Here is a 27,266-nt window from a genome sequence, read left to right as displayed (position 1 = left end):
TCCTGACAAATAACTAAAATTAATAATTAATATGAATATATATATTTATTTATTTATATTTAGCTACTAGCTGATCCCATCAGAGCTTATGTTTCAGCTGGTTTAAACCAAGCCCTTGGTTTAATTTCTTTAGATTTTTATTTCTGTTTCCACCATTGCTGTAATTTTGGTAATTATGTAATTATAATTTTTTTAGTAATTATAACTATCGCTAAAATGTAAATTATATTTAATAAAATAAAAGTAAAAAAAATATATATAATTTTATTTATTTTAGTTAATAATTATTTTGTTTTACAAAATATTTTTGTGATATGCATTCTGTGCATCTGTCAACACGTACTGGATAGATTTGACCTTTGTTTTTTCTTTATAATGTTTCCCTGACCTAATTGTAAAGCACATTATGCTGCTTTAAATACAAAACAAAATCAAATTATTTATTAATACAATTAATATATACATATATATACAATTATATTTAGCTTCTATCTGATCCCATCAGAGCTCGGGTTTCAGCTGGCGCTGCATGTTCAGCTCCTCCAGCATCTACACAGAGCTCCTCACAGACTGAAGAAGAGGAGAGAAAGCTGATGTTCTTCTCCTCTTTTCTTTTGGTGCCCAGAGGAAGCTGTTCTCTACAGTTTCTGTGTCAGTACAAATCATTCAAGCCATTTATCTAGACTGATCCTGACCATACAACCCAACCAAAGACTGCAGTGATTGTGATTTCTGTAAAGTCATTGTCCACCTGTTCAGTTTAACCAGGGGTGGAGCTCAATGTCATCTAAAGTGGGCCGATCTGCCGCCGCTGCACTGAGACACGCGCTGATCAACTGACGGCACTCTGTTACACACAACACAGCACTTGTGTTCAGCAACACAAAACAACAAACAGGAGTCACAGGATTTGTGTCTCTTGCCTGTAGACAGCTTTCGAGGAAGCGCAGTATGCTTTGGAGGTGACTCTCCGTGTGACTCTGAAGGGCAACCACCCGCACAGGATTTTATAGAGAGTCACCCGACTGACCAAACAGTAGCCGGTCCTGCATGATAGCGGCGCTGACCGAACCATTCAGGAGGGGCGTACTGAAGAGTGCCTGAGAGACACAGCAACAACAGAAAGACTCCAGTCCAAAATATCTTTCAACGGTTTCTCTTTGTTTGATCATCATCTACGTACAAACACATCCACAGAGTGATGTAGAGAGATCTTTCCTGCTGTAACGATAAAACTACCTGAAAACCATCTGTAGGCCGGAGTCCTTTACTAGGTCTCCACAGCCAAAGTCCAGCAGCTTGACTTCATGTGAGTCCGTGGAAATCAGCAGGTTCTGGGGCTTGACGTCCCGGTGCAGGACTCCGCGGCTCTCGCAGTGTTTCAACGCGCTGATGAGCTGCTGCAGCACTTTCTTGGCCAGGCTCTCATCCAGGTAGCCGTTCTCCTCACAGAAACTCTGGAGATCTTGGCAAGGAACCGGACGCTCCAGGATCATAATGTATTGAGCGGGACTGTCAAACCACTCCACGAGCTGCAGGACATTGGGGCAGGCAGGAGCTGAATTCACCAGAGTCATCAATGCCACCTCCAGCGGCAGCCGGCCCATATCCTTCCTGCAGGGACAAATGCTGTGTTATATCCAGATGTGTTCAAACCAATGAGAAACAGAACAGATTCACTCACAACTTTCAGTCTCCTCTGCGGCGTGACTTTAGAGACATATTTGATGGCAACCTGTAGACAGAACAAGCTCCTGTATAACATATACTGATCTCAATTCTTAGGCTTCTTGAATGAATAACAGAAGGAAATGTCTTACTGGCAGTCCATCAGATCTGCGTGTCCCAGCAAACACAGAGCCGAATCCACCTCTTCCCAGCAATGAACCCTTCACATATGTTTCTGTAACATAAGATCACAAGAAATGTCTTCGAGAGAAAACACGTTGTAGTATCTAAAACTGTTCAGTACCAAGTCTTCTCATAATCTGAGCCTGATTTCTTTAATGTAAGTCTATACTGACCTCTGCGAGAGCGTTTGGCAGGTCTTCTGCATGAGGTGGATGGACGCTGATCTTCCTGACTGCCGCTCTGCCACTTCCTCTTCCTGTTAGTCTGATCCGCTGACACAGAAACGGCCAACTCAGAAGGTAGAGGAGCTATATAGCCAGGCAGCTCTTGACTCGGTGTCTGGGTTTGGTTTGGCAGCGGTTCCTGGTCGTGGTCACCAGAGACACGTCTCCCAACCTCCTGAACAGCAGCACTCCTGGATCTGGAGCGGCCTGAAGATGGAGCATTTCATCCATACAATAACTAAAGGTCCTATTATAATAACCAGATATCACATACCAATAACATAAATAATAAACAACTGAAATATAAAACACTCACTGCGTCTTTCAGCCATGTGAGCCATTGAAATCTCCACCAAACTCCAATAAATCAAAAATAAAAATAAAATTAAAATTAAAAATAAAATTAAAATTAAATTAAAATAAAATAAAATAAAATAACTGACCAAACTAATGAAATTAATGAATGAACAAGTAAATAAATACTGTCCTCAGAAATACGCCTCCGAACTTCTTCCAAATGAAAAAAAAATAATATAATAAAAGTGTTCTCAGAAATAATCTGAACTCTCTGCGTATAGAAATCTTCCAAAAGTCAAAAAATCCCAGTTTTACGCAGAAAATACTCTCCAAAAGTCTTTGAAGTCTTCTCGTCTCGTCTCTCAAAACAGTGTTTATATTTTCAGCCGGAATTCATATCATTACACTCGTTGCTATGACGACGTCGCGTGCGTACGTCCGTTTTATTCACAAATAGACCTAGTTACATCAAATATCTTAATCCATGATTGGGATGGTTTGCATTTGTTCAGATTTTTTTATTTATTATTTTTATGTAAGCTATTTATTATTATTATTATTATTATTATTATTATTATTATTATTATTATTATTATTATTATTATTATTATCCGTATATTTATATTGTTTTATTATAAGCTCTGGCTAAATTAAAAACAAATATTTAAGTTATTATTAACAACTTAAGTTAACTGCGGTTTTATATTCATATTTTTATGGACTAGCTAAGGGGAAACGATCAGGTCACGTGATTCGAATACGCACACAATAAATATATGACGACAATGTTAAATCGATTAAATTAATTTTTAATAAAATACTCAATCACTTCAAATGAAAAAGTATATATGTGATTAACATATGTGATTATATATGCTTTTTTTTTTTTTTTTTTTTTGCTATAAGCAACCTATGCGCGCTCACGCACTCGGTCTGTTGGGTTCGAATTTTAGTTGCTATAGCGACGAGTGCATCTGGAGGCCATCGCTGTCTTATGAGAGATGAGGCGACTTCAAAGAGACTTTTGCAGATAATTATCCTGAGAATACTTATTTAACCGTTCTTCTCTTAATTTTGAAGAAGTTTGGAGGGTTTTTTCTACTTTGGTTGGTGTATTTCCGAGGACAGTATACATTTATTATTTCATTCGCTAATTGATTTAGCTTGTTGCTATTTTGTTATTTTTCTTGCTTTGTATTTGTATTTATTGGAGTTTGGTTTGGTTTAAATGGCTCACATGGCTGAAAGACGCGGTGAGTGTTTTATATTTCAGTTGTTTATTATTTGTGTTATTGTTATGTGATATCTGGTTATTATAAAAGGACCTTTAGTTATTGTATGGATGAAATGCTCCATCTTCAGGCCGCTCCAGATCCAGGAGCGCTGCTGTTCAGGAGGTTGGGAGACGTGTCTCTGGTGACCACGACCAGGAACCGCTGCCAAACCAAACCCAGACACCGAGTCAAGAGCTGCCTGGCTATATAGCTCCTCTACCTTCTGAGTTGGCCGTTTCTGTGTCAGCGGATCAGACTAACAGGAAGAGGAAGTGGCAGAGCGGCAGTCAGGGAGATCAGCGTCCATCCACCTCATGCAGAAGACCTGCCAAACGCTCTCGCAGAGGTCAGTATAGACTTACATTAAAGAAATCAGGCTCAGATTATGAAAAGACTTGTTACTGAACAGTGTTAGATACTACAACGTGTTTTCTCTCGCAGACATTTCTTGTGATCTTATGTTACAGGAACATATGTGAAGGGTTCATTGCTGGGAAGAGGTGGATTCGGCTCTGTGTTTGCTGGGACACGCAGATCTGATGGACTGCCAGTAAGACATTTCCTTCTGTTATTCATTCAAGAAGCCTAAGAATTGAGATCAGTATATGTTATACAGGAGCTTGTTCTGTCTACAGGTTGCCATCAAATATGTCTCTAAAGTCACGCCGCAGAGGAGACTGAAAGTTGTGAGTGAATCTGTTCTGTTTCTCATTGGTTTGAACGCATCTGGATATAACGCAGCATTTGTCCCTGCAGGAAGGACATGGCCGGCTGCCGCTGGAGGTGGCATTGATGACTCTGGTGAATTCAGCTCCTGCCTGCCCCAATGTCCTGCAGCTCGTGGAGTGGTTTGACAGTCCCGCTCAATACATCATGATCCTGGAGCGTCCGGTTCCTTGCCAAGATCTCCAGAGTTTCTGTGAGGAGAACGGCTACCTGGATGAGAGCCTGGCAAAGAAAGTGCTGCTGCAGCTCATCAGCGCGTTGAAACACTGCGAGCCGCATGAGTCCTGCACCGGGACGTCAAGCCCCAGAACCTGCTGATTTCCACGGACTCACATGAAGTCAAGCTGCTGGACTTTGGCTGTGGAGACCTAGTAAAGGACTCGGCCTACAGATGGTTTTCAGGTAGTTTTATCGTTACAGCAGGAAAGATCTCTCTACATCACTCTGTGGATGTGTTTGTACGTAGATGATGATCAAACAAAGAGAAACCGTTGAAAGATATTTCAGACTGGAGTCTTTCTGTTGTTGCTGTGTCTCTCAGGCACTCTTCAGTACGCCCCTCCTGAATGGTTCGGTCAGCGTCGCTATCATGCAGGACCGGCTACTGTTTGGTCAGTCGGGGTGACTCTCTATAAAATCCTGTGCGGGTGGTTGCCCTTCAGAGTCACACGGAGAGTCACCTCCAAAGCATACTGCGCTTCCCTCGAAAGCTGTCTACAGGCAAGAGACACAAATCCTGTGACTCCTGTTTGTTGTTTTGTGTTGCTGAACACAAGTGCTGTGTTGTGTGTAACAGAGTGCCGTCAGTTGATCAGCGCGTGTCTCAGTGCAGCGGCGGCAGATCGGCCCACTTTAGATGACATTGAGCTCCACCCCTGGTTAAACTGAACAGGTGGACAATGACTTTACAGAAATCACAATCACTGCGGTCTTTGGTTGGGTTGTATGGTCAGGATCAGTCTAGATAAATGGCTTGAATGATTTGTACTGACACAGAAACTGTAGAGAACAGCTTCCTCTGGGCACCAAAAGAAAAGAGGAGAAGAACATCAGCTTTCTCTCCTCTTCTTCAGTCTGTGAGGAGCTCTGTGTAGATGCTGGAGGAGCTGAACATGCAGCGCCAGCTGAAACCCGAGCTCTGATGGGATCAGGGAAGCTAAATATAATTGTATATATATGTATATATTAATTGTATTAATAAATAATTTGATTTTGTTTTGTATTTAAAGCAGCATAATGTGCTTTACAATTAGGTCAGGGAAACATTATAAAGAAAAAACTAAAGGTCAAATCTATCCAGTACGTGTTGACAGATGCACAGAATGCAAATGATTAAAATATTTTGTAAAACAAAATAATTATTAACTAAAATAAATAAAATTATTTTTATTTTATTAAATATAATTTACATTTTAGCTATAGTTATCTAATTACCAAAAAAGCAACAGCAACCGTGGAAACGTAAAAATCTGAAGACATTAAACCAAGGGCTTAAATGAAAAAAAGGCCCAGGAGTGATTAATATTGTGTTACTAATCAGATGAAGTCAAAACTAAACTCAAACGACTTAAACATAACATGCAAATGATCAATCAGAGAGTAACAGTGAGAAAAAAAATATTTGTTAAAGAATGAAAGAAAGAAACAAGATATTGACCGCCGATCCTCACACCTGGTCAGGCTCACCATCACCAGACGACTGATCAGCCGCAGCTGCAGCCACTTGCCCTCACTCCATATAACTCCATATAACAGAGCCTGATCTTGAGGTTACACACATAGAGCTCTGGTCATTTCTGCCTGCCAACCCGAAGCACTCTCTTTCTCAGCGATCATCTGTTGAGGAAAGAACTTTATACTTACTGTTATGAACTCTTTATTAAGAGATATCTTCAGTTCATGTGATGGTCTAGAAGCCGCTCATTGCCTTGTTTCAATAAACTCCCTTCTTTTCCTGAATTCTGAGTCTTTCCTTGACCAGATTGTGACAGATATGAGGTAAATCACAACATTACATATTTTGATTGGTGTTTATGGTATTTAAAGTGTGTATGGTATGTACTTAAGTGTATGGTATTTTAAAAAGAAAAGAAACAAGACTATGTTCTTAACAGCTTTAATGAGGGAAAGACCTACAAAGCCCATTTTTGTTTTTTGGTTGAACTATTCCTTTAAAAATCAAGTAAACCTACCAGCTATGAGGTAAATCACAACATTACAACATTTTATTAGAGGTGTAAAAAAAAACTACAAACCTATGAAGCACTGTATGACAAATGACAAATGAAAATAGATGTAAAATATATTACGTTACTTGCTAAATATGCATATACATAGAAACATTAATAAGCTTGAGAAATTGGTTTAAAGATTTAGGTTTAATAGTTTGACTTCATGAAATGTTGCTGAGAATTTAAATCAGTTCTGCTATGACTTCCTCGTAATGACCCATATATTTACTACATTTAAGTGCTGTGTGTATTTACTTGTAAAGTCATGTTAGAGATTAGAGAAAGAGGTGCTGTCTATTTAAACTTTTTACTATACTGAAGCAAGAAAAAGGTGGATTAAATCTATAATTTTTTTAGTATTTTTAATATTTTAGTAAATATTTGTAATGCAGATAGAATGTTTAAACACTTAAAACAAAAGAGTTTTATTCTGTTCACTGTACCTAACAGAATTAAAATGGTCAGTTTACTATCTATATTTCCCTGCATGCTTTGCAACAGACTGCTTTAAGGGAGTACATTTAGGGAATAAGTGATATAATCTATGTTTTAAGTAAAGGGAAGACATGCTCGTGTTTAATCTTCATGTGTGTTAGATAAAGGAGGTCTGTAGTGTTTGAAGAGAGAACATAGTAACAGTGTCTGTAACGGTACACAAGTCTGTTCTTTTTGTGTTCTTTGTTTTTAAACTATGTAAAAATTACAGGTTTAGGTTAAATTTAGGTTAATTGCCACACATTTAAAGTTTTAATGAGCTATTTAACTCATTTATATAAACCTTTATATAAACTGCTTTGTCCATCTACTTTACTTTTAAAGTAAAGTTTTTGAAGCTCTATTCAACACAGATAGAGGCTTTCTGATACAAAGCATATTTTACAAAAACATGTTTCAGCAAAATGCTGTCATGACATTCTAAGCTACATCCTACTTTGTGAAAGTTAAGTCAGTTCTGTACGCCTGTTTGACCGGAAGCTAGTTATTGTACTATATAAAGTGTAGTGAAATCAGAAGGCATTTATTAACCCACCAGAGCCGTGTTAAGTATGTTTAAGATGGATGGATGAACCTTTTGAACTTAGCAGTCACTCACTGACATTATAAAGCCTGGCATAATAACCTCATACAATACCTTCATAAAATCTCTAAATATTCTAAAAAGCCAATAAAATTGAAATCTGTTATATATTTCACACAATGAAGTTGGTGTTTGACTAAAAATGTATTTAGTTTTTTAAAGTTACATTTAAATATATATTTTAAAGAATAGAAAAATTATACTAATCACTTCAACAATAATTACTCAATTCAACACAATTTAAATTACATCTTAAGAACCGGTTGGACACAATTGGCGACCAAAGAGAGGGACACCATGAAATCAGAGCAGAACCGCATCAAAAGAACAGCTGAAGCGTGAGGAGACACTCATCTTCATCTGACAACAGAAGAGAAAGTGAGTTAACTGTATATTTCACTATATATTTTTCACATAGATAGAATCAAACGTAATCTTCAGATGAGATGAAAACTTTTGTTTACTTGCCTTTATTTCTTGATACAAATGAAGTTGAGTTTCTCCTCACAGTCTCTGTTCTCCCATCTCTCTGTCTTGGTGTTGCGGGCTCCACAGCGGTACGGCTCAGGTGGACACGACGGCAGAGGAAGGTTGTTCTGTACATTCTTCACGTTCAGCCAAAACCAGTGTCCATACAAGAAGCGTAGGCCTGTCCAAATCCTGTCTGTCTGGACATTTTTAGTCTCACTTTTAATCTGGTTTACTGGCCACCCGAAATGAAAAGAAGCCAGATCGGTGTAGTTAGACCTGCAGAATACCAGAGCTTCCTCCCATGTCTTATTCTCCTGCACCAGAATGAAGTTCACGTGGCAGAAGAAAGGATATTTATTCGAACATGAAGCTCGTTTCCAACGATCCCCAAGAGTGTCTATACAAAAAGGGAGATTTTCTAGAAGGATTCCCACCACGGAGGTAATGGTGTCCTCGTACTTCAGTAACTTGCATGAGTTTTTCTCACTGTTGATCCAACTGTCACCATACGTTCCTCCAGCTGCCTCTTCAAGCATCTTAAAGTCATCATTGTTAGAGATGACAGACATATTTTTATAAAACTCTTCACAAAACCCCTGAGCAACAGCACAGGTCAGTGGAGTGGTCACGTAAAGTGCACTTTAACTCCAGTACTGTATGTTGTTAGTTCTTGAAGGACAAACAGGAGAAGTCCGGTAAGAATCATCTTCATCTCTGCTGTAGTGAGCTGCTTTGGTCTAAGGATTGTTGAGGACTGAACCGTTTATCACCTTCACTGAGCTGCTGACACGAAACATTCAAATCCTACAGCATCTGTTTTGTTTACTTAAGTTGGGTAGTCAGATATCTGGCTATTTAAAAAAAGAAGTTTACATTTCTGAAGAAAAGATATTAAAGACCTACTGTATAAGGACATCTCTATCTATATCGGTGATTATCTGCACGAAACCCTTCACGTGAAAGTAATACCCAAATCTAACTGTTCATGTGTTCAAATGCCGTTTTATATGAAAGTCAAACATCAAGCAGAATAAGTTTATGTAATCCCTATAAATGATATGTATTCAAGTTCAGTTATTTTATGCACACAAGAAAAAGATATATAAAAAAATATAGCTGCAAGCAATGATTACCAGGGTCCAAGTGCTTAAGGCTTATATGTAGATTATGGAAAAAGACATTATATATCATTAACAAGCCTAAATCATCTAAATCATTGACTTAAAAAAATCTCTTTTGGCTAATCCAGGTTATTTACCACAGATCAGCACTCATTTAGTCAGTTATTTACGTTTTACATATTTTAATTTACAAAAACCCATCGATCTGCTTCAGAAGACATGTGATATCCCCCTGGAGACGTATAGTTTTATGACGCAGTGCTTGTGGATATATCTGATTTGTGGAGATCGCAAATAATGTTCGCTACTCAGCAGCATTACCAAGCTTGGAAGAGCCAGGATAAATTGAAAATAAAAAACTCCAATTGTTTTTGTCTGAAAGAGGAAAGTTGTATACAGCTAGGTTGGCTTGGGAGTGAGTAGTTTGTGGTGTAATAAACAACCTAAATTACCTTTTTGGGTAAACTGTTCTTTTAATGAAGCTGTCTTCTGTTTAAACTGCATTACACCAAATCTCACACAGAGGTCCTGTGCTTTTATATTTTAGCTGTTTTAAACCATGTCTGTAGGACTGTATCGGCCATTCAAAGTTCAAATTCATTCAAACACACAAAGCCTGTTTCAGTCACATTGAAGTGGCTTGACCAGACTGTTTGTCAAACCTGAAATGAAAAACAAACGCAAACAAATGTAGCCGTTCTTTGCATTGTTGTTCATCCATTTCTGCATGCAAAAAAATCCACACCACAATCCTCATTCAAATAAGACAAATTAGGATTTGCCTTTGTCTAAATGTACATTTTTTAGCATGAGCATGATAAATTATAGCACCATGGATTATACATATTCTGTGCTGATACACCAATTATTATATTTAGCTACTTTTTGACATTGCTGAGTTATATGTGTTCTGGAACAACATTTCAATAAAAAAAATGTAATTTTGACCTTATCTTTATACTTAAACCCAACTTTACCCATAAAATCAGAGGAAATAAAATCAGAGAAAACACTGATTGCAAGACTCAACTTCACAAAAACTATAAACTGTTTCTTCAGATCAGATTGGCTAATCACAATGTTGTTCCAGGGTCAACAAAGATGAAGACTTCCCAGTTTGGTTTAGTTGTTTTAAATAAACTGCTGCCCGTCAGCAGCTCAGTGAAGGTGATAAACTGCTCAGTGCTCAACATCCTTCAACCAAAGCACCGCACTGCAGCAAAAATGGAGATGGCTCTCACTGGACTTGTCCTGTTTGACTTTGGACTGAATAAATGTCAGATTATCTGGACTGAAGTTCATAAATACTGTGATGACCACAAGAAAAACATGTCCACCATCACCGTCCCGAACTCATGCCCAGAAGACTTTTTGGTGTAACAGTTTAATATATTGAGTAAATATTAAAAATGTGAAGGTTTTACAAGCTCTAGAACATGGATACGATCCCTAAATCCCTAAAAGTTGCAGAGACTAAAATGTCAAACTTAAAGAGATATTCTTTATAAAATCTACCAACCCCCCGTAAAACTGCTCATTTGAACATGCTCCCAAATCTCTACGTCAAGAATATTTGCATAACGCAGCCCGAATGTTCATGGCTTCAGAAAGCACAACAGTTTTGATGCAGCCATGTCACGAGAAGCTGTTTCTGTGTGAACGTAAAAGAGCTTTATTTGGCCTTTCTGAAAGTATAGTTAGGAATCATTAAGATTGCTTACAACTTAACCCAGATGTTTTTTTGTGAATTTGTGCAACACATTTTATGGACAACAGCTTTGTTAACCTGGGGGAATATAAAAAAAGGTGCGTGCAAAGGCTGTAAAAAACAAAAACTGTCAGTGAAGTCTTTGCTCCGACAGTCTGGTGCTTCTGAATGAGCTGTATGTATGCGTTGTTAAGTATTTGCTATCGACTGTTTAAATTCAGAGTTTTACGCTTGTGGTATCTTTCAAATATTCAGTGATTACTATGATGACTAAAGCCAAGGCCGCAACAATAATTAAACTTTTTGACTGATCACTATTCACATTCTATGTTTTTGTAATTTTTTGTATTTTGACTTTTTTATTTAATGCATTATTTGTATTATTATAAATGCATATTTTAAAATATGTTTGTAGTCACAGTCAATTTCCTTACACAAACTAGTTAAACATTTTTATGTACAGTACATGCATATTATTTGTCCAAATACTGTTTAAATGCTGTTTTACTTCAAATTAAAGTTTGTGAAAAACTTTAAGACATTTTCAAAATCTCATGAAATGGATTTCAGAACAAAGTGGGTGGATGCTGTTGCTCTCTCCTTTAACATTTGCATGTTTTATGTCATTTGAGTTTAGTTTTGATTATTTATTCGTAAGATACAATGAATGAATTTTGTTTCTTCTGATGTGTTTCCACTTGTTCCTTTATATATGTATATATATATATATATATATATATATATATATATATATATATGTGTGTGTGTGTGTATTTATTTATTTGTCATCAACTACTGGATAGATTTGACCTTTGATTTGATTTATTTTTCTGGGTGCTTTTCCTGTCTCAATTATAAAAGCACATTATGCTGCTTTAAATACAAAACAAAATCAAATTATTTATTAATACAATTAATATATACATATATATACAATTATATTTAGCTTCTATCTGATCCCATCAGAGCTCGGGTTTCAGCTGGCGCTGCATGTTCAGCTCCTCCAGCATCTACACAGAGCTCCTCACAGACTGAAGAAGAGGAGAGAAAGCTGATGTTCTTCTCCTCTTTTCTTTTGGTGCCCAGAGGAAGCTGTTCTCTACAGTTTCTGTGTCAGTACAATCAATCATTCAAGCCATTTATCTAGACTGATCCTGACCATACAACCCAACCAAAGACCGCAGTGATTGTGATTTCTGTAAAGTCATTGTCCACCTGTTCAGTTTAACCAGGGGTGGAGCTCAATGTCATCTAAAGTGGGCCGATCTGCCGCCGCTGCACTGAGACACGCGCTGATCAACTGACGGCACTCTGTTACACACAACACAGCACTTGTGTTCAGCAACACAAAACAACAAACAGGAGTCACAGGATTTGTGTCTCTTGCCTGTAGACAGCTTTCGAGGGAAGCGCAGTATGCTTTTGGAGGTGACTCTCCGTGTGACTCTGAAGGGCAACCACCCGCACAGGATTTTATAGAGAGTCACCCCGACTGACCAAACAGTAGCCGGTCCTGCATGATAGCGACGCTGACCGAACCATTCAGGAGGGGCGTACTGAAGAGTGCCTGAGAGACACAGCAACAACAGAAAGACTCCAGTCTGAAATATCTTTCAACGGTTTCTCTTTGTTTGATCATCATCTACGTACAAACACATCCACAGAGTGATGTAGAGAGATCTTTCCTGCTGTAACGATAAAACTACCTGAAAACCATCTGTAGGCCGAGTCCTTTACTAGGTCTCCACAGCCAAAGTCCAGCAGCTTGACTTCATGTGAGTCCGTGGAAATCAGCAGGTTCTGGGGCTTGACGTCCCGGTGCAGGACTCCGCGGCTCTCGCAGTGTTTCAACGCGCTGATGAGCTGCTGCAGCACTTTCTTGGCCAGGCTCTCATCCAGGTAGCCGTTCTCCTCACAGAAACTCTGGAGATCTTGGCAAGGAACCGGACGCTCCAGGATCATGATGTATTGAGCGGGACTGTCAAACCACTCCACGAGCTGCAGGACATTGGGGCAGGCAGGAGCTGAATTCACCAGAGTCATCAATGCCACCTCCAGCGGCAGCCGGCCATGTCCTTCCTGCAGGGACAAATGCTGCGTTATATCCAGATGCGTTCAAACCAATGAGAAACAGAACAGATTCACTCACAACTTTCAGTCTCCTCTGCGGCGTGACTTTAGAGACATATTTGATGGCAACCTGTAGACAGAACAAGCTCCTGTATAACATATACTGATCTCAATTCTTAGGCTTCTTGAATGAATAACAGAAGGAAATGTCTTACTGGCAGTCCATCAGATCTGCGTGTCCCAGCAAACACAGAGCCGAATCCACCTCTTCCCAGCAATGAACCCTTCACATATGTTCCTGTAACATAAGATCACAAGAAATGTCTGCGAGAGAAAACACGTTGTAGTATCTAACACTGTTCAGTAACAAGTCTTCTCATAATCTGAGCCTGATTTCTTTAATGTAAGTCTATACTGACCTCTGCGAGAGCGTTTGGCAGGTCTTCTGCATGAGGTGGATGGACGCTGATCTCCTGACTGCCGCTCTGCCACTTCCTCTTCCTGTTAGTCTGATCCGCTGACACAGAAACGGCCAACTCAGAAGGTAGAGGAGCTATATAGCCAGGCAGCTCTTGACTCGGTGTCTGGGTTTGGTTTGGCAGCGGTTCCTGGTCGTGGTCACCAGAGACACGTCTCCCAACCTCCTGAACAGCAGCACTCCTGGATCTGGAGCGGCCTGAAGATGGAGCATTTCATCCATACAATAACTAAAGGTCCTTTTATAATAACCAGATATCACATAACAATAACACAAATAATAAACAACTGAAATATAAAACACTCACCGCGTCTTTCAGCCATGTGAGCCATTTAAACCAAACCAAACTCCAATAAATACAAATACAAAGCAAGAAAAATAACAAAATAGCAACAAGCTAAATCAATTAGCGAATGAAATAATAAATGTATACTGTCCTCGGAAATACACCAACCAAAGTAGAAAAAAACCCTCCAAACTTCTTCAAAATTAAGAGAAGAACGGTTAAATAAGTATTCTCAGGATAATTATCTGCAAAAGTCTCTTTGAAGTCGCCTCATCTCTCATAAGACAGCGATGGCCTCCAGATGCACTCGTCGCTATAGCAACTAAAATTCGAACCCAACAGACCGAGTGCGTGAGCGCGCATAGGCTTATAGCAAAATAAAAAAAAAAAAAAAAAAGCATATATAATCACATATGTTAATCACATATATACTTTTTCATTTGAAGTGATTGAGTATTTTATTAAAAATTAATTTAATCGATTTAACATTGTCGTCATATATTTATTGTGTGCGTATTCGAATCACGTGACCTGATCGTTTCCCTTAGCTAGTCCATAAAAATATGAATATAAAACCGCAGTTAACTTATGTTGTTAATAATAACTTAAATATTTGTTTTTAATCTCAAAATCCCGTTCAAATAATATTTATTACGTCTACACTTACTCATATTGATATTCATCAAATTCATATTTTCAGTTAAGGGAATAGAGACTTTTCTACTACTAACAAAATTGATCGTGTATGAAGATAATTTTGACAATGATGTGGAGAAAAGGCTGTTTTAATTTAGCCAGAGCTTATAATAAAACAATATAAATATACGGATAATAATAATAATAATAATAATAATAATAATAATAATAATAATAATAATAATAATAATAATAATAATAGTGATAATAAATAGCTTACATATAAAAATAATAAATAAAAAATCTGAAAAAACGCAAACCATCCTAATCATGGATCAATATTTGATATTTGATGTAACTAGGTCTATTTGTGAATAAAACTGACGTACGCACGCGACGTCGTCATAGCAACGAGTGTAATGATATGAATTCCGGCTGAAAATATAAACACTGTTTTGAGAGACGAGACGAGACGACTTCAAAGACTTTTGGAGAGTATTTTCTGCGCAAAACTGGGATTTTGGACTTCTATACGCAGAGAGTTCAGATTATTTCTGAGAACACTTTTATTATATTATTTTTTTCATTTGGAAGAAGTTCGGAGGCGTATTTAATTGTTTCTACTTCAGAGGAGTATTTCTGAGGACAGTATTTATTTGCTTGTTCGTTCATTCATTTCATTAGTTTGGTCAGTTATTTTATTTTATTTTATTTAAATTTTATTTAAATTTTATTTTTTTGGTTTGGTTTGGTTTAAATGGCTCACATGGCTGAAAGACGCGGTGAGTGTTTTATATTTCAGTTGTTTATTATTTGTGTTATTGTTATGTGATATCTGGTTATTATAAAAGGACCTTTAGTTATTGTATGGATGAAATGCTCCATCTTCAGGCCGCTCCAGATCCAGGAGCGCTGCTGTTCAGGAGGTTGGGAGACGTGTCTCTGGTGACCACGACCAGGAACCGCTGCCAAACCAAACCCAGACACCGAGTCAAGAGCTGCCTGGCTATATAGCTCCTCTACCTTCTGAGTTGGCCGTTTCTGTGTCAGCGGATCAGACTAACAGGAAGAGGAAGTGGCAGAGCGGCAGTCAGGAAGATCAGCGTCCATCCACCTCATGCAGAAGACCTGCCAAACGCTCTCGCAGAGGTCAGTATAGACTTACATTAAAGAAATCAGGCTCAGATTATGAGAAGACTTGTTACTGAACAGTGTTAGATACTACAACGTGTTTTCTCTCGCAGACATTTCTTGTGATCTTATGTTACAGGAACATATGTGAAGGGTTCATTGCTGGGAAGAGGTGGATTCGGCTCTGTGTTTGCTGGGACACGCAGATCTGATGGACTGCCAGTAAGACATTTCCTTCTGTTATTCATTCAAGAAGCCTAAGAATTGAGATCAGTATATGTTATACAGGAGCTTGTTCTGTCTACAGGTTGCCATCAAATATGTCTCTAAAGTCACGCCGCAGAGAGGAGACTGAAAGTTGTGAGTGAATCTGTTCTGTTTCTCATTGGTTTGAACGCATCTGGATATAACGCAGCATTTGTCCCTGCAGGAAGGACATGGCCGGCTGCCGCTGGAGGTGGCATTGATGACTCTGGTGAATTCAGCTCCTGCCTGCCCCAATGTCCTGCAGCTCGTGGAGTGGTTTGACAGTCCCGCTCAATACATCATGATCCTGGAGCGTCCGGTTCCTTGCCAAGATCTCCAGAGTTTCTGTGAGGAGAACGGCTACCTGGATGAGAGCCTGGCCAAGAAAGTGCTGCTGCAGCTCATCAGCGCGTTGAAACACTGCGAGAGCCGCGGAGTCCTGCACCGGGACGTCAAGCCCCAGAACCTGCTGATTTCCACGGACTCACATGAAGTCAAGCTGCTGGACTTTGGCTGTGGAGACCTAGTAAAGGACTCGGCCTACAGATGGTTTTCAGGTAGTTTTATCGTTACAGCAGGAAAGATCTCTCTACATCACTCTGTGGATGTGTTTGTACGTAGATGATGATCAAACAAAGAGAAACCGTTGAAAGATATTTTGGACTGGAGTCTTTCTGTTGTTGCTGTGTCTCTCAGGCACTCTTCAGTACGCCCCTCCTGAATGGTTCGGTCAGCGTCGCTATCATGCAGGACCGGCTACTGTTTGGTCAGTCGGGGTGACTCTCTATAAAATCCTGTGCGGGTGGTTGCCCTTCAGAGTCACACGGAGAGTCACCTCCAAAAGCATACTGCGCTTCCCTCGAAAGCTGTCTACAGGCAAGAGACACAAATCCTGTGACTCCTGTTTGTTGTTTTGTGTTGCTGAACACAAGTGCTGTGTTGTGTGTAACAGAGTGCCGTCAGTTGATCAGCGCGTGTCTCAGTGCAGCGGCGGCAGATCGGCCCACTTTAGATGACATTGAGCTCCACCCCTGGTTAAACTGAACAGGTGGACAATGACTTTACAGAAATCACAATCACTGCAGTCTTTGGTTGGGTTGTATGGTCAGGATCAGTCTAGATAAATGGCTTGAATGATTTGTACTGACACAGAAACTGTAGAGAACAGCTTCCTCTGGGCACCAAAAGAAAAGAGGAGAAGAACATCAGCTTTCTCTCCTCTTCTTCAGTCTGTGAGGAGCTCTGTGTAGATGCTGGAGGAGCTGAACATGCAGCGCCAGCTGAAACCCGAGCTAAATAGAATTGTATATATGTATATATTAATTGTATTAATTTAATAATTTAAAGTAGCAGATTTTTTTTAATTAGGACAGGGAAACGCTCTCAGAAATAAGAAATATTTTAAAGAAATAAATCAAATAAAAAATCTATCTGTGATCTTTGGATGGAATCTATTATTTTAGCTAGTTGCCAATCAACGTTTTTTATAATTATCGGATTATTTGTCACAAATTTGGTGCATGGACTTCTGTCCAATTACCAACAGAGGTCAGTCTTTGTCAGCCCATTGTGTTGACTCTCAGACCACACAGACTGTTACACATGACGCTGGTCTACATCCAGTGATCCACTGCACTGATTGCACACATACAGCTGCATCTCATTCACCTAGTTACGAAAAGGGAAAACGCAAGTGTAAACGGAAATAAAAAGCATAAGAAGAAATAATACATTTAAATAAACAGACTAAAGGCCCAGAAATTATTGATATGTTAATTATCTCTTATGTATTAATATATAAGATGAAGTCAAAACTAAATTCACATGATTTGAAAAAACATGCGAATGTTAAAGTATTTTTTATGAGATTTTGAAAATGTCTTTGTTAAAGATTTTAACAAATCAACCAGCTATGAGAAAAAGCCACAACATTACAAACTTTGATTTGAATTAAAATGGTATGAGAGAAATTTAATGAGAGAAATCACTACAAATCCTTTGTATTCTATGACATAATCAAATGAAAAACAGTTAATCTAAAACTATTCATGTAACATTTAAGGTAAAAATATAGAATTAGTTTGAGAGTGTAGGGAATTTGACTAAGATTCTCTGAATGGTTTTACTCATAGGGTGAGCAGGATTAACAGGAAATTCAGAAAACAGCTTCTTGGTTAGCTAGAGGATAAAAAGGGGAGCTAATGGCTGGCCCATAATAAGGATTTTTAGCTTTGTGTGGATGCTGGGGGAGAAAGCAAATCACCAAGAAATAACAATCACCAACATGTAGTAGTAGAGGTGTTTTGCTGTACAGATCCAGGGTTATCATTAAAAAAAAAAAAAGAAATTGTTACTTGGAAAATAATGTATATTTCAGTTTTTTTGAGTAATTTTTAGTTCAAGTTTGACAAATAGTCTGTTGGTCAGGCGACTTCAATGTGATTGAGACACAGTCCTAAACTTGTTTGAATGAACTTTGACCAGTCTTGCAAACCTAGCTTAAAACAAAAACAAAAATATAAAACCGCAAACCCATTGCCTCTGCGTGAGATTTGGTGTAATGCATTTTAAACAGAAGAGAGTTTATTAGAATGGGATGCATATGTGTTCTTTAAATTATTGTAATTTTCCCACTGCATTAACAAACTCGACTACAAATCACCCCTGCTTTCCTGGTCAGGAGAAAGTATTCCAGCTGAGTCCAAGAGAGCAAGAGGGAGCACGTCCTGATATTGCTGAGTTATACATGTTTCTGAGTCAACATATTTTGCTGACCCTGGAACAACTAAATGTCTGGATTCATTACCCAAGAGTATTGCTTAAAATCAGAGGAAATGATAGATGAATGATACTGATGTACAAGCACCAAACGCTGACACAAGCACCAAGCCTAAACTTCACAAAAACTATAAACTGTTTCTTCAAATCTGATTGGCTACTCGCAATGTTCTAACAAAGATGTTAATCCAGGAAGATGCTGAACTCAGCAAAATCAGGTTCTGCATGGGACTCGTGTCAACCTGCAGAGGGCAGTAAGGAGGCGAAAGAACCAGGCTAATGCAAGGCTTGGGTATTGTTTTTTTATATGCATTAAACAGGTGCCAAATCAATTAGAATTCTGCTGATATCTTTAAAAAATACCCACAACAGAATAAATTAGCCATATAATATGAAAAAAAAGGCATCATTATTGCTGACTGATCGCTATAACTGAATAAAAAGAAGACAGAAAAGTTTTAAATTCATATTTATATGACTAATTTATATTCAAGCCATCTCTGGTATTTTCATAATAATTAATTATATTTATAACCCATTGCTATAAAGCATAGCCTTTTTTACATTATAGAAGAGGCATGGGCAAACACGGTGTACTTCATTACTGCAAAGGGTATTTCAATAAGAATATATATGAATAAATAATCGGTCAGTACTGAATATGGTGCAATAACCGATGACATCATGTTCATTCTAAGAGATGTAAATGGACGCAAAGGCAAATCATCATTTCTCATTTGAATGATTGCAGATGTGGATTTTCATTGGATGAAAAACAGAGTTGGATGAAAAACAATGCAAACGGCTACATTTGTTTGTGTTTTTTCAGCTTATGCTTGACGAACAATCTGTTGTTCAGGGCAATGCCACTGCTGTTTGTGTTTGAATGAAAGATGCAGTCAAACATTAACATGATAGTAACTTGATCGGGCTGATATATTAAAATTCTCAGAAAAGTCTATTTGCATTTCTCCATCCATTCTGCTGCAAAGAATTCAAATCAACTGGATCGCTCAATAGATGTACAGTAGCTTGACACATGTATTTAGATTATCGATTAGAGTATCTTAGTTATTTTATACATTTGTTGTTTAAAACATTGTTTTTTTTTGTCTACTATATTTGAATCAGTTTCTTTTTCATTAAAAATAAATAAAATATTGGAGTGTCTTGATTTGTTGTAGCCAGATGTACGATTAGTGAACGATTTGCTGTTGCACGCTATATTAAAAATCCTGAGCTTTGTAATTATTTTAATAGCCCTAATATTGAAGCGGATGTTATGAAGGAAGGTTTGAGATGTGCAGATCCATATGCCAAGCTTTATTGCAAGACATGTTGAAAATAGGCACGGTTGAGATACAGCAAACAGGGTTGGCAAAAACAAACACTTCTATGTTTCTATGTTCCCCGCGAAGTTTGTGAAATTTGTGGGCACTCCAGCTGGTGAACATAACATTGTAGACGTGACGCGGCACAGAATGATCAGAGATGATTTGACCTGACGGGTGAAAATCAGTATCAGACTGACTTGGCTGTTGCAGATCTGCAATAATGTGATTTGAATCATGGGAAACTGAAGAATTTGCTCATGAACCTCAGTAGTGACTTGACTTGGCTTATGAACTATAGCTTGGCTTGTGGTGACCAAGATCACCTTGACTTGGCTTGTGGTTACCGTTGATGGCTTGAATAGACTCCAGCTGTGACATGACGGGGCGCCATGATGTCCGCCATTTTGCATTCTGCATTTGTTACCACCATCTTATGATCACGCTCCGGTGCATCCGTCTCCTCCGCGAGACCTGTAAATGATGAGCCCACTCAAGCCCCTTTGATGCCCTCAAACCGAGAGAACGACAGTCCGGGTGGAGTACCCCTTAATGAAGTTTTGTGGACACTCCAGCAGGTGAACAAAACCAGACAGTTTAAAAAAATATATATATATATATGGTATGTTTATTGTCTGTTTTGTTACTCTTTCTTTGGTGCATAAAATAAAGTTACAGATGGGAATTGTAGAAACTATACATGTCTTTTTCATTATGAATTTTAGCATTTTGTAGAGCCACCTTTTGGTAGCAAACAATTAGCTGTTTTTTGTTTATTTTCTGAAATGTATCATATTCAAACAATTCATTCAGTCATTTCATCTTTGCACCAGTGTGCAATACTTCTAATTCATGTTCTTTCATGTGAAGGGCTTTATGTAGTTAATATACACAGTAATAACGTAGACAGAGGAATTCTCTTTTTGGACTATACTTATTTGAATACATTTCCTTCAAAAACGTAGAAGTCTTTTTATGATGCTACATTTTACTTTCCAACTTGTTTAAATAAACAAAATAGATGTGCCAAGGATTTGAATGTTTCGTGTCAGCAGCGCAGTGAAGGTGATAAACGGTTCAGTCCTCAACAATCCTTAGACCAAAGCAGCTCACTACAGCAGAGATGAAGATGATTCTTACCGGACTTCTCCTGTTTGTCCTCCAAGAACTAACAACATGCAGTACTGGAGTTAAAGTGCACATTTATATGCCTGCTTCAGTGACCTGTGCTGTTGCTCAGGATTATTGCAAACAGTTTTATAAAAACCTGTCAGTAGTCTCTAACTATGAGGAACTTAACATGCTTGAAGAGGCAGCTGGAGGAACATACAATTTCAGTTGGATCAACAGCCAAGAAAACATCTGCAAAGCACTGAAGTCTGAGGATATCAGTGCTAAAGCTGCACAATACCTACTTGACAATCCACCTTATTGTGCATTCATTTACGTGGACCGTTGGAAAAAAACATCATGTTTGAATACATTTCCTTTCTTCTGCCACGTGAACATCATTCTGGTGCAGGAGAATAAGACATGGGAGGAAGCTCTGGTGTTCTGCAGATCTAACTACAACGATCTGGCTTCTTTTCATTTCGGGTGGCCAGTAAACCAGATTAAAAGTGAGACTAAAAATGCCCAGACAGACAGGGTTTGGACAGGCCTGCGCTTTCTGGATGGAGGCTGGTTTTGGCTGAACGTGATAAACGCTCAAAACAACCTTCCTCTGCCGTCGTGTCCACGTGAGCCGTACCGCTGTGGAGCCCGCAACACCAAGACAGAGAGATGGGAGAACAGAGACTGTGAGGAGAAACTCAACTTTCTTTGTTTCTCTAATTAAAGGCAAGTAATGAATAATGTGAAAATTGCTTTGACTTAATCTGCAGATGATGCCTTATTCTAAAGTAACCAATTATTTACAATATCAATAAAATGCATAAACTTGTTCAGTAATTTACAAATATGTCTTTCTTAACAGAAAACAAGCACAGCCACATTTCTCTGCAACAAAGAGGAAATCACTGATTCTTTTATGAGCATTAACCATTCAACATTTTGGTTTTATTTCTTGCATTTATCAGCTAACACGACAGCACTACAGCTGGTTATTACAAGCAAAGGGAACGGTTTTGTTTCATTTTGTTAGCATTTCTTTCTATGCTTATTTTATGCTTATTTTACCTTCTGTTTTGGGTTTGGTCGCTGTTTTTATTTATCAACTGGTTTTGACTTTTGATTGTTCTAATATACTCATACCACCTCCATTGACTTTCCATTGTTATTATCTCCATAAACATTTTTCTTCTGCTTTGCCGACCAGAAAATTGTGGTCACTAAATAATCAGCCTATCAATATGGTCTTTTCTCTACTAATTTGTCCTCTACTAACATTGTTTATGATTATGATGAATACAGATACCTTTTTCACCTCAGAAGAGATTCGTTGGTATGTGATGTGAGAGATAACGCAATCTCTTTTAGCAAATTGTCATCTAATAGATGAGAACTGTGTAACATTTCAAAGACATACAAATAAGAGAGAAAGAGAACAAAAAAACAGCTATCAGATGATCTTGATTTATTTAAAAACAAAAATCTATTTGCAGGAAAATATAATCAAATTTCATTAAAAGCAGTGGGATTCTCTTCATTAAAGCATTCGAATATCTCTAATGTTATGATAAGCCATTTAAAGTGCATCTATTATGAATGTTAATAATAAAAAGCATACATGAATAAGATTCAGCGATCATTCAGTAATTGCAAAGTAAAACAGATATGCTTGGAATCTGGATTTAAATGTGGCTTATTAGATGAGTTATCAAATCATGTGGGATCTGTAAACGACTGATGCTAGACATTTCTCAAAACTATTACATATTTATGAAAATAAATTCATGCACTTTATTTAGCAGTGTTGAGCTCAAACAGCTGACGTACACTTTAACAATTTTTAGTTGAAATAATTAATAAATCAATGTAGCCCAATTTATGTCACAAATCCAGTCCACAAACTTTCATTCACTCACCACACAACCGTTGTATTTCACTCTGACTTTAATTCCCATCATCCATTGCAGTGATGACACACGCACACACCTGATTGCACTTACCTGCATGAAATCACTCACACACTTTATATGGCAGTTTCTCCCTCTCAGATTTCCTCCTGTTTGACATAGTCTTGACCCTGCCTGTTTTGACCATGTTTTTGAATAAAGCTTTGCACTTGTATCCGCACGCTTCTCGCCTCATTACAGAACACTCGGCCAAACATGGATCTAGAAGCTGTTCAAGTGGACACTGGTCAGGTATGGACACAGCAAGAATCCCTGTAACAAAGCACTCGATCGTTTAGAAAACTATGTTAGGGAGTTTTTGGCCATTGCTCACTGTTCGTATTTACCGGACATTATTTTTATAGAGATGTTTTGATTGCTTCAATCAACTGTTAAATCAGTTCACGTCTCAGTGTAAACATGAAGCTCCACATTCATCACTCGCTCAGTTTTTGGATTGAGTCTTGATGACCGTTAACCCTTTGGGTGTCTTAAAGGGGGATCACAACACTGCCTCTGTGACTGAGAAGGAGGACGCACCGGTTTACACTCACAAAATGGTGGCAACAGTGAATTTTCTTTTTCAAAACTAATCGTCAAAAAATAGTCAAATCGTGACATTTCACAGACTGGGTACTTCCACTTATGTCACGCTTGACTTTCTAAATGTAATGACATATTATGTGCATGGCAGAATAGATTTTATTTTTTTTTTATAATGAGCGATCATTTCACTAGATAGGACCCTTATTGTCCAATATCATTGTCTGGTGTTGTTTATAGCTCTTTGAAGCTGCACTGAAACTGTAATTTTGACCTTCAACCATTTGGAGTCCATTGAAGTGCACTGAATCGTAGAATGGTTTCATCAAACATTTCATGATTAAAGGTACTCCATAATCAGATGCTGGCTCACTGGTTGTCCTTTTTTGCTCCAATTTTGATATAATGGGAACACCCCACAAGGTTTGCCCATTCAACAACATGAAATTTAAGAACTGACTGTTCACTTGCTGTCCCATCCTTTTGACAGGTACAATTATGATGATATAATGACATAACATTGTAAAAAACATACATCACCTGTCAATGGTTTTAATGTTGCAGCTGATCAGTGTATGTTTGCATGCACATAAACTGCAGTTTTCTAAAGCTCCTACATTTCTCCTATTTGTCAATTTTGTAAACAAAACATAAGATAATAAAATAATATGACTTTCTTTCTTTGACATAATTTGAAGATACAAACATTCTTGGAATCAGAACTCTTATTGCAGAAGGGAAAATATTCACAATAATACATAATTACATATAAGACAATCCAAAACCAGTTTCACCAGTTCAAACAAAAACATTTATTAATAGAAGGTTATTATATTTAGCAAAGGAACAATAACCATAGGCCTAAACATTGAAAATGTACATTTCTAAATCTTGTATTCCTTTTCATAAATGCATGGTAGTTTTCACAAATCTTTTAGGACGACTGCTGTTAAAAGCGGTCTGGGAAAAAAAGTATCAGTAGTGTTCATTTAAAACAAAATACAGTAATGTTTCATTTGCTATTTTGTTCTGTGGTAGAATGACATCTCTCACTCCATCTTCTGGTGAGTCTTCATACATATATCAGGTTTATCTTAAAGCAGATACTTTTGCGGACGTAAGGGGGCGGTGCTGAGCATTACTCAGAAAGGCTTTTGGTGGCCAGGCTTGTGCCTGCTTAGTTTTTAAAAAATCGATGTAAACACTAAAAGAACATTAAATAGGTCAAACTAGGAGCTGTAAGCATAATAATAATAAGAAAAGGAAAAGAAAACCTTGCCTCTGTCCCGCCTCACACACAAAAGAAAAATCTTTTCTTCATGAGTGTCCTTTGTTCAGGACAGTCGTAAACAAAACATACCGCTGTATGCTAGAAGTTTAAATACCCTAATAAAAATCTAATATAAATTTAAAAAGCATTTATGTCATAGCCTACTACCTACAGTTCAAATCTAAAAAAATTAAATAAAATGTAATAATAATAATAATAATAATAACATACGTAAGCACAATGCATGTCTTAATAATAAGCCTAAAAAGTGATTTAATGTCTCTACTCCTGTCTTTAAATGATATTTATAGTGTGGCTTACCTAAAGTAAATAGTTCAACTTTAGCACAATTACATGCCTTTCAGTATATCTTTAGTTGAAATCTGTGCATTAAGCAGACTTTGAGTATATTGGTTCAGTATACTAAAGTTACAACTGGGATACAATTATATGTAAATGTAGGCTATTTGTTATATAAAGTACTTAAAATAAATTGTACTGTATTTACAGTATTTTACACCAAGGTAGGGTCACTCGTTGATTCTTTTGTATAATAGTCTTTAGAATATGTGTGGGTGCAGGCGTGAGTAAGATTTTAAAATAACTTTCTACTTGTGGACATACTTGTGGATAATTAAAATATATATGGGGAACTAAATATGCACTTTGGTGCAGGCGATTATTTTTGTGGTAAGATAAAAGTAAGATAAAAATTGTACTAGCTAATAATTACATAAATGCATATAAATATTGTAATCTATATCTTTCTATGTCTAACTAAGGTTATATTAAATTTTATTAATTTTTAATTAAAGCTCTTTTTATTTCTTTTTGTATTTTTTAGGGAACAACAGATATAATTTCAACATATAAATTCAACACGATGATGCTTAAAAATAAAAATATATCATATTTGATACATTTCACCGTGATTTTTCAAAGTCTTGCTTTAGTTCAGTAAATGCTCATCTTGAAATATTACTAATTATGTAAAAGTCATTCTCACATTTACTTTATAAAAATCAAGACTTCATAGCAAAAAGGCTTGTGTACCATGCCATAAAGTGGGACCTTTTACAATTATATTAAAAATGTAGAATAATAGATTTGTTCATCAAATATATGTTTTTAATGCCATGGTTAGGCTGATAAAAAATACTTAAACTGTATTTATTAATGCAGGTTAAAGTTTCTACTCACTACAAATAATTCATTTTACTGTTTCAAATTCTATGCATTAATATTATATATTATGCATTAAAAAGAATTGACAATAATATTAAATCTCTAAATTTCAGAACATTTAAAGTTTTATAAACATCTGAACGCTTAAAATATTCATGTCATGTAGGTAATTTAAAACAAAGCATAAACAACACACTTTTTAAAGAGTTTAAAAGTTTGATAACATTCAAATTATGAAACAATTGATATATTCTTCAAATCTGGTCTGATTGACAAAAGTTGCAGCTTGTCCACAGTTATTTGGTGTTGATCTGCTGGAAAACCTGTGTAAAGCTGAACTTCCTCCTCTTCTCACCTACTGTGACATCAACCAATCTTCATTATTATTATAAAACGGGTAAGCAAAAATAGTCATATAAGTATTTTTAGATGTTTATTCAAGAATGAACCCATGAAATTTTCTATTACTGTTAAATTTAATGTGAAAAAGGTATAAATCAATTAATGTTACTCACTTTTAGCTGGTAACAGAAGAAGTTGAGCTTCTCCTCGCAGTCTCTTATCTCCCACTGCGCTGTTTGGTTGTTCAGAGCTCCACAGCGGTACGGCTCTTCAGGGCACGATGGCATCCAGGTCCTAAACGGGATGTATGTGAAAGTGATACTCACCCAGTACCACTCTCCCTCCAGGAAACGCAATCCTGTCCACACGCTTTCCGTCGTGGAAGCTTTGCTTCTATCCTGCAGAATTTCCCACTGATACTGGTCTGTTGAACTGGCCAAATCAGTGTACCAATGCCTACAGAAGTCAAGGGCATCTTCCCAAGCCATGTTTGCCGTTACAAGCCACAAATAATAGTCGATATGGCAAAAGAAAGGAAGCACATTTAGGCAATAAGCCATATACCACTCCGTCTCTGTAGCATATGCGCAGCTGTAAACCTTGTCAATATTGTATAACTTAGTGAAGATAAAAGATTCTTCAGTAGTCCATGCCAAGCTGTTTGGTTTTCCAGTTGTTTTGTGCAGACCAATCCAAGCTTTATCGAATCCTACTCCTGAACTTGCTAGCATTTGCTGATTTTGCTCCTGGCTAGTTATGGCGGACAGGTCTGTATAGTACGTTTTACAGTATTTATAAGCTTGAGTCCAGTTCAATGGAGTGGAAACGTAAACATATGTCCTATATATTTGTGCATTCAGTCCAAGGACAAACAGGAAAAGTCCAGCGAGACTCCGCTTCATCTCTGCTGCAGTGAGCTGCTTTGGTTTAAGG

At 37.5% G+C, this 27,266-nt stretch overlaps 1 protein-coding gene and 4 pseudogenes across 1 annotated transcript; 2 read left to right on the top strand and 3 right to left on the bottom strand.

The window, feature by feature from the left end:
• Nucleotides 1-473: 473 nt before the first annotated feature.
• LOC122334827 lies at nucleotides 474-2,416 on the bottom strand (annotated as a pseudogene).
• Nucleotides 2,417-3,942: 1,526 nt separating this feature from the next.
• Nucleotides 3,943-5,511, top strand: LOC122334825 (annotated as a pseudogene).
• A 6,609-nt stretch (nucleotides 5,512-12,120) lies between these two features.
• LOC122334826 lies at nucleotides 12,121-13,519 on the bottom strand (annotated as a pseudogene).
• Nucleotides 13,520-15,551: 2,032 nt separating this feature from the next.
• LOC122334811 lies at nucleotides 15,552-17,197 on the top strand (annotated as a pseudogene).
• A 9,002-nt stretch (nucleotides 17,198-26,199) lies between these two features.
• On the bottom strand, nucleotides 26,200-27,266 carry LOC122334830 (L-selectin-like). Its single transcript, XM_043232730.1, has 2 exons — nucleotides 26,507-27,266; nucleotides 26,200-26,349 (listed from the first exon to the last, which is right to left on the bottom strand). The coding sequence occupies exons 1-2, from the start codon at nucleotides 27,233-27,235 to the stop codon at nucleotides 26,347-26,349; spliced, it is 732 nt and encodes a 243-aa protein (XP_043088665.1). The 5' UTR covers nucleotides 27,236-27,266; the 3' UTR covers nucleotides 26,200-26,346.

Source organism: Puntigrus tetrazona, unplaced genomic scaffold (genome assembly GCF_018831695.1).
Source record: "Puntigrus tetrazona isolate hp1 unplaced genomic scaffold, ASM1883169v1 S000000647, whole genome shotgun sequence".
NCBI classification, from domain to species: Eukaryota; Metazoa; Chordata; class Actinopteri; order Cypriniformes; family Cyprinidae; genus Puntigrus; species Puntigrus tetrazona.
The sequence above is the reverse complement of the archived record's forward strand: the minus strand, read 5'-3'. Positions and strand labels throughout refer to the sequence as shown.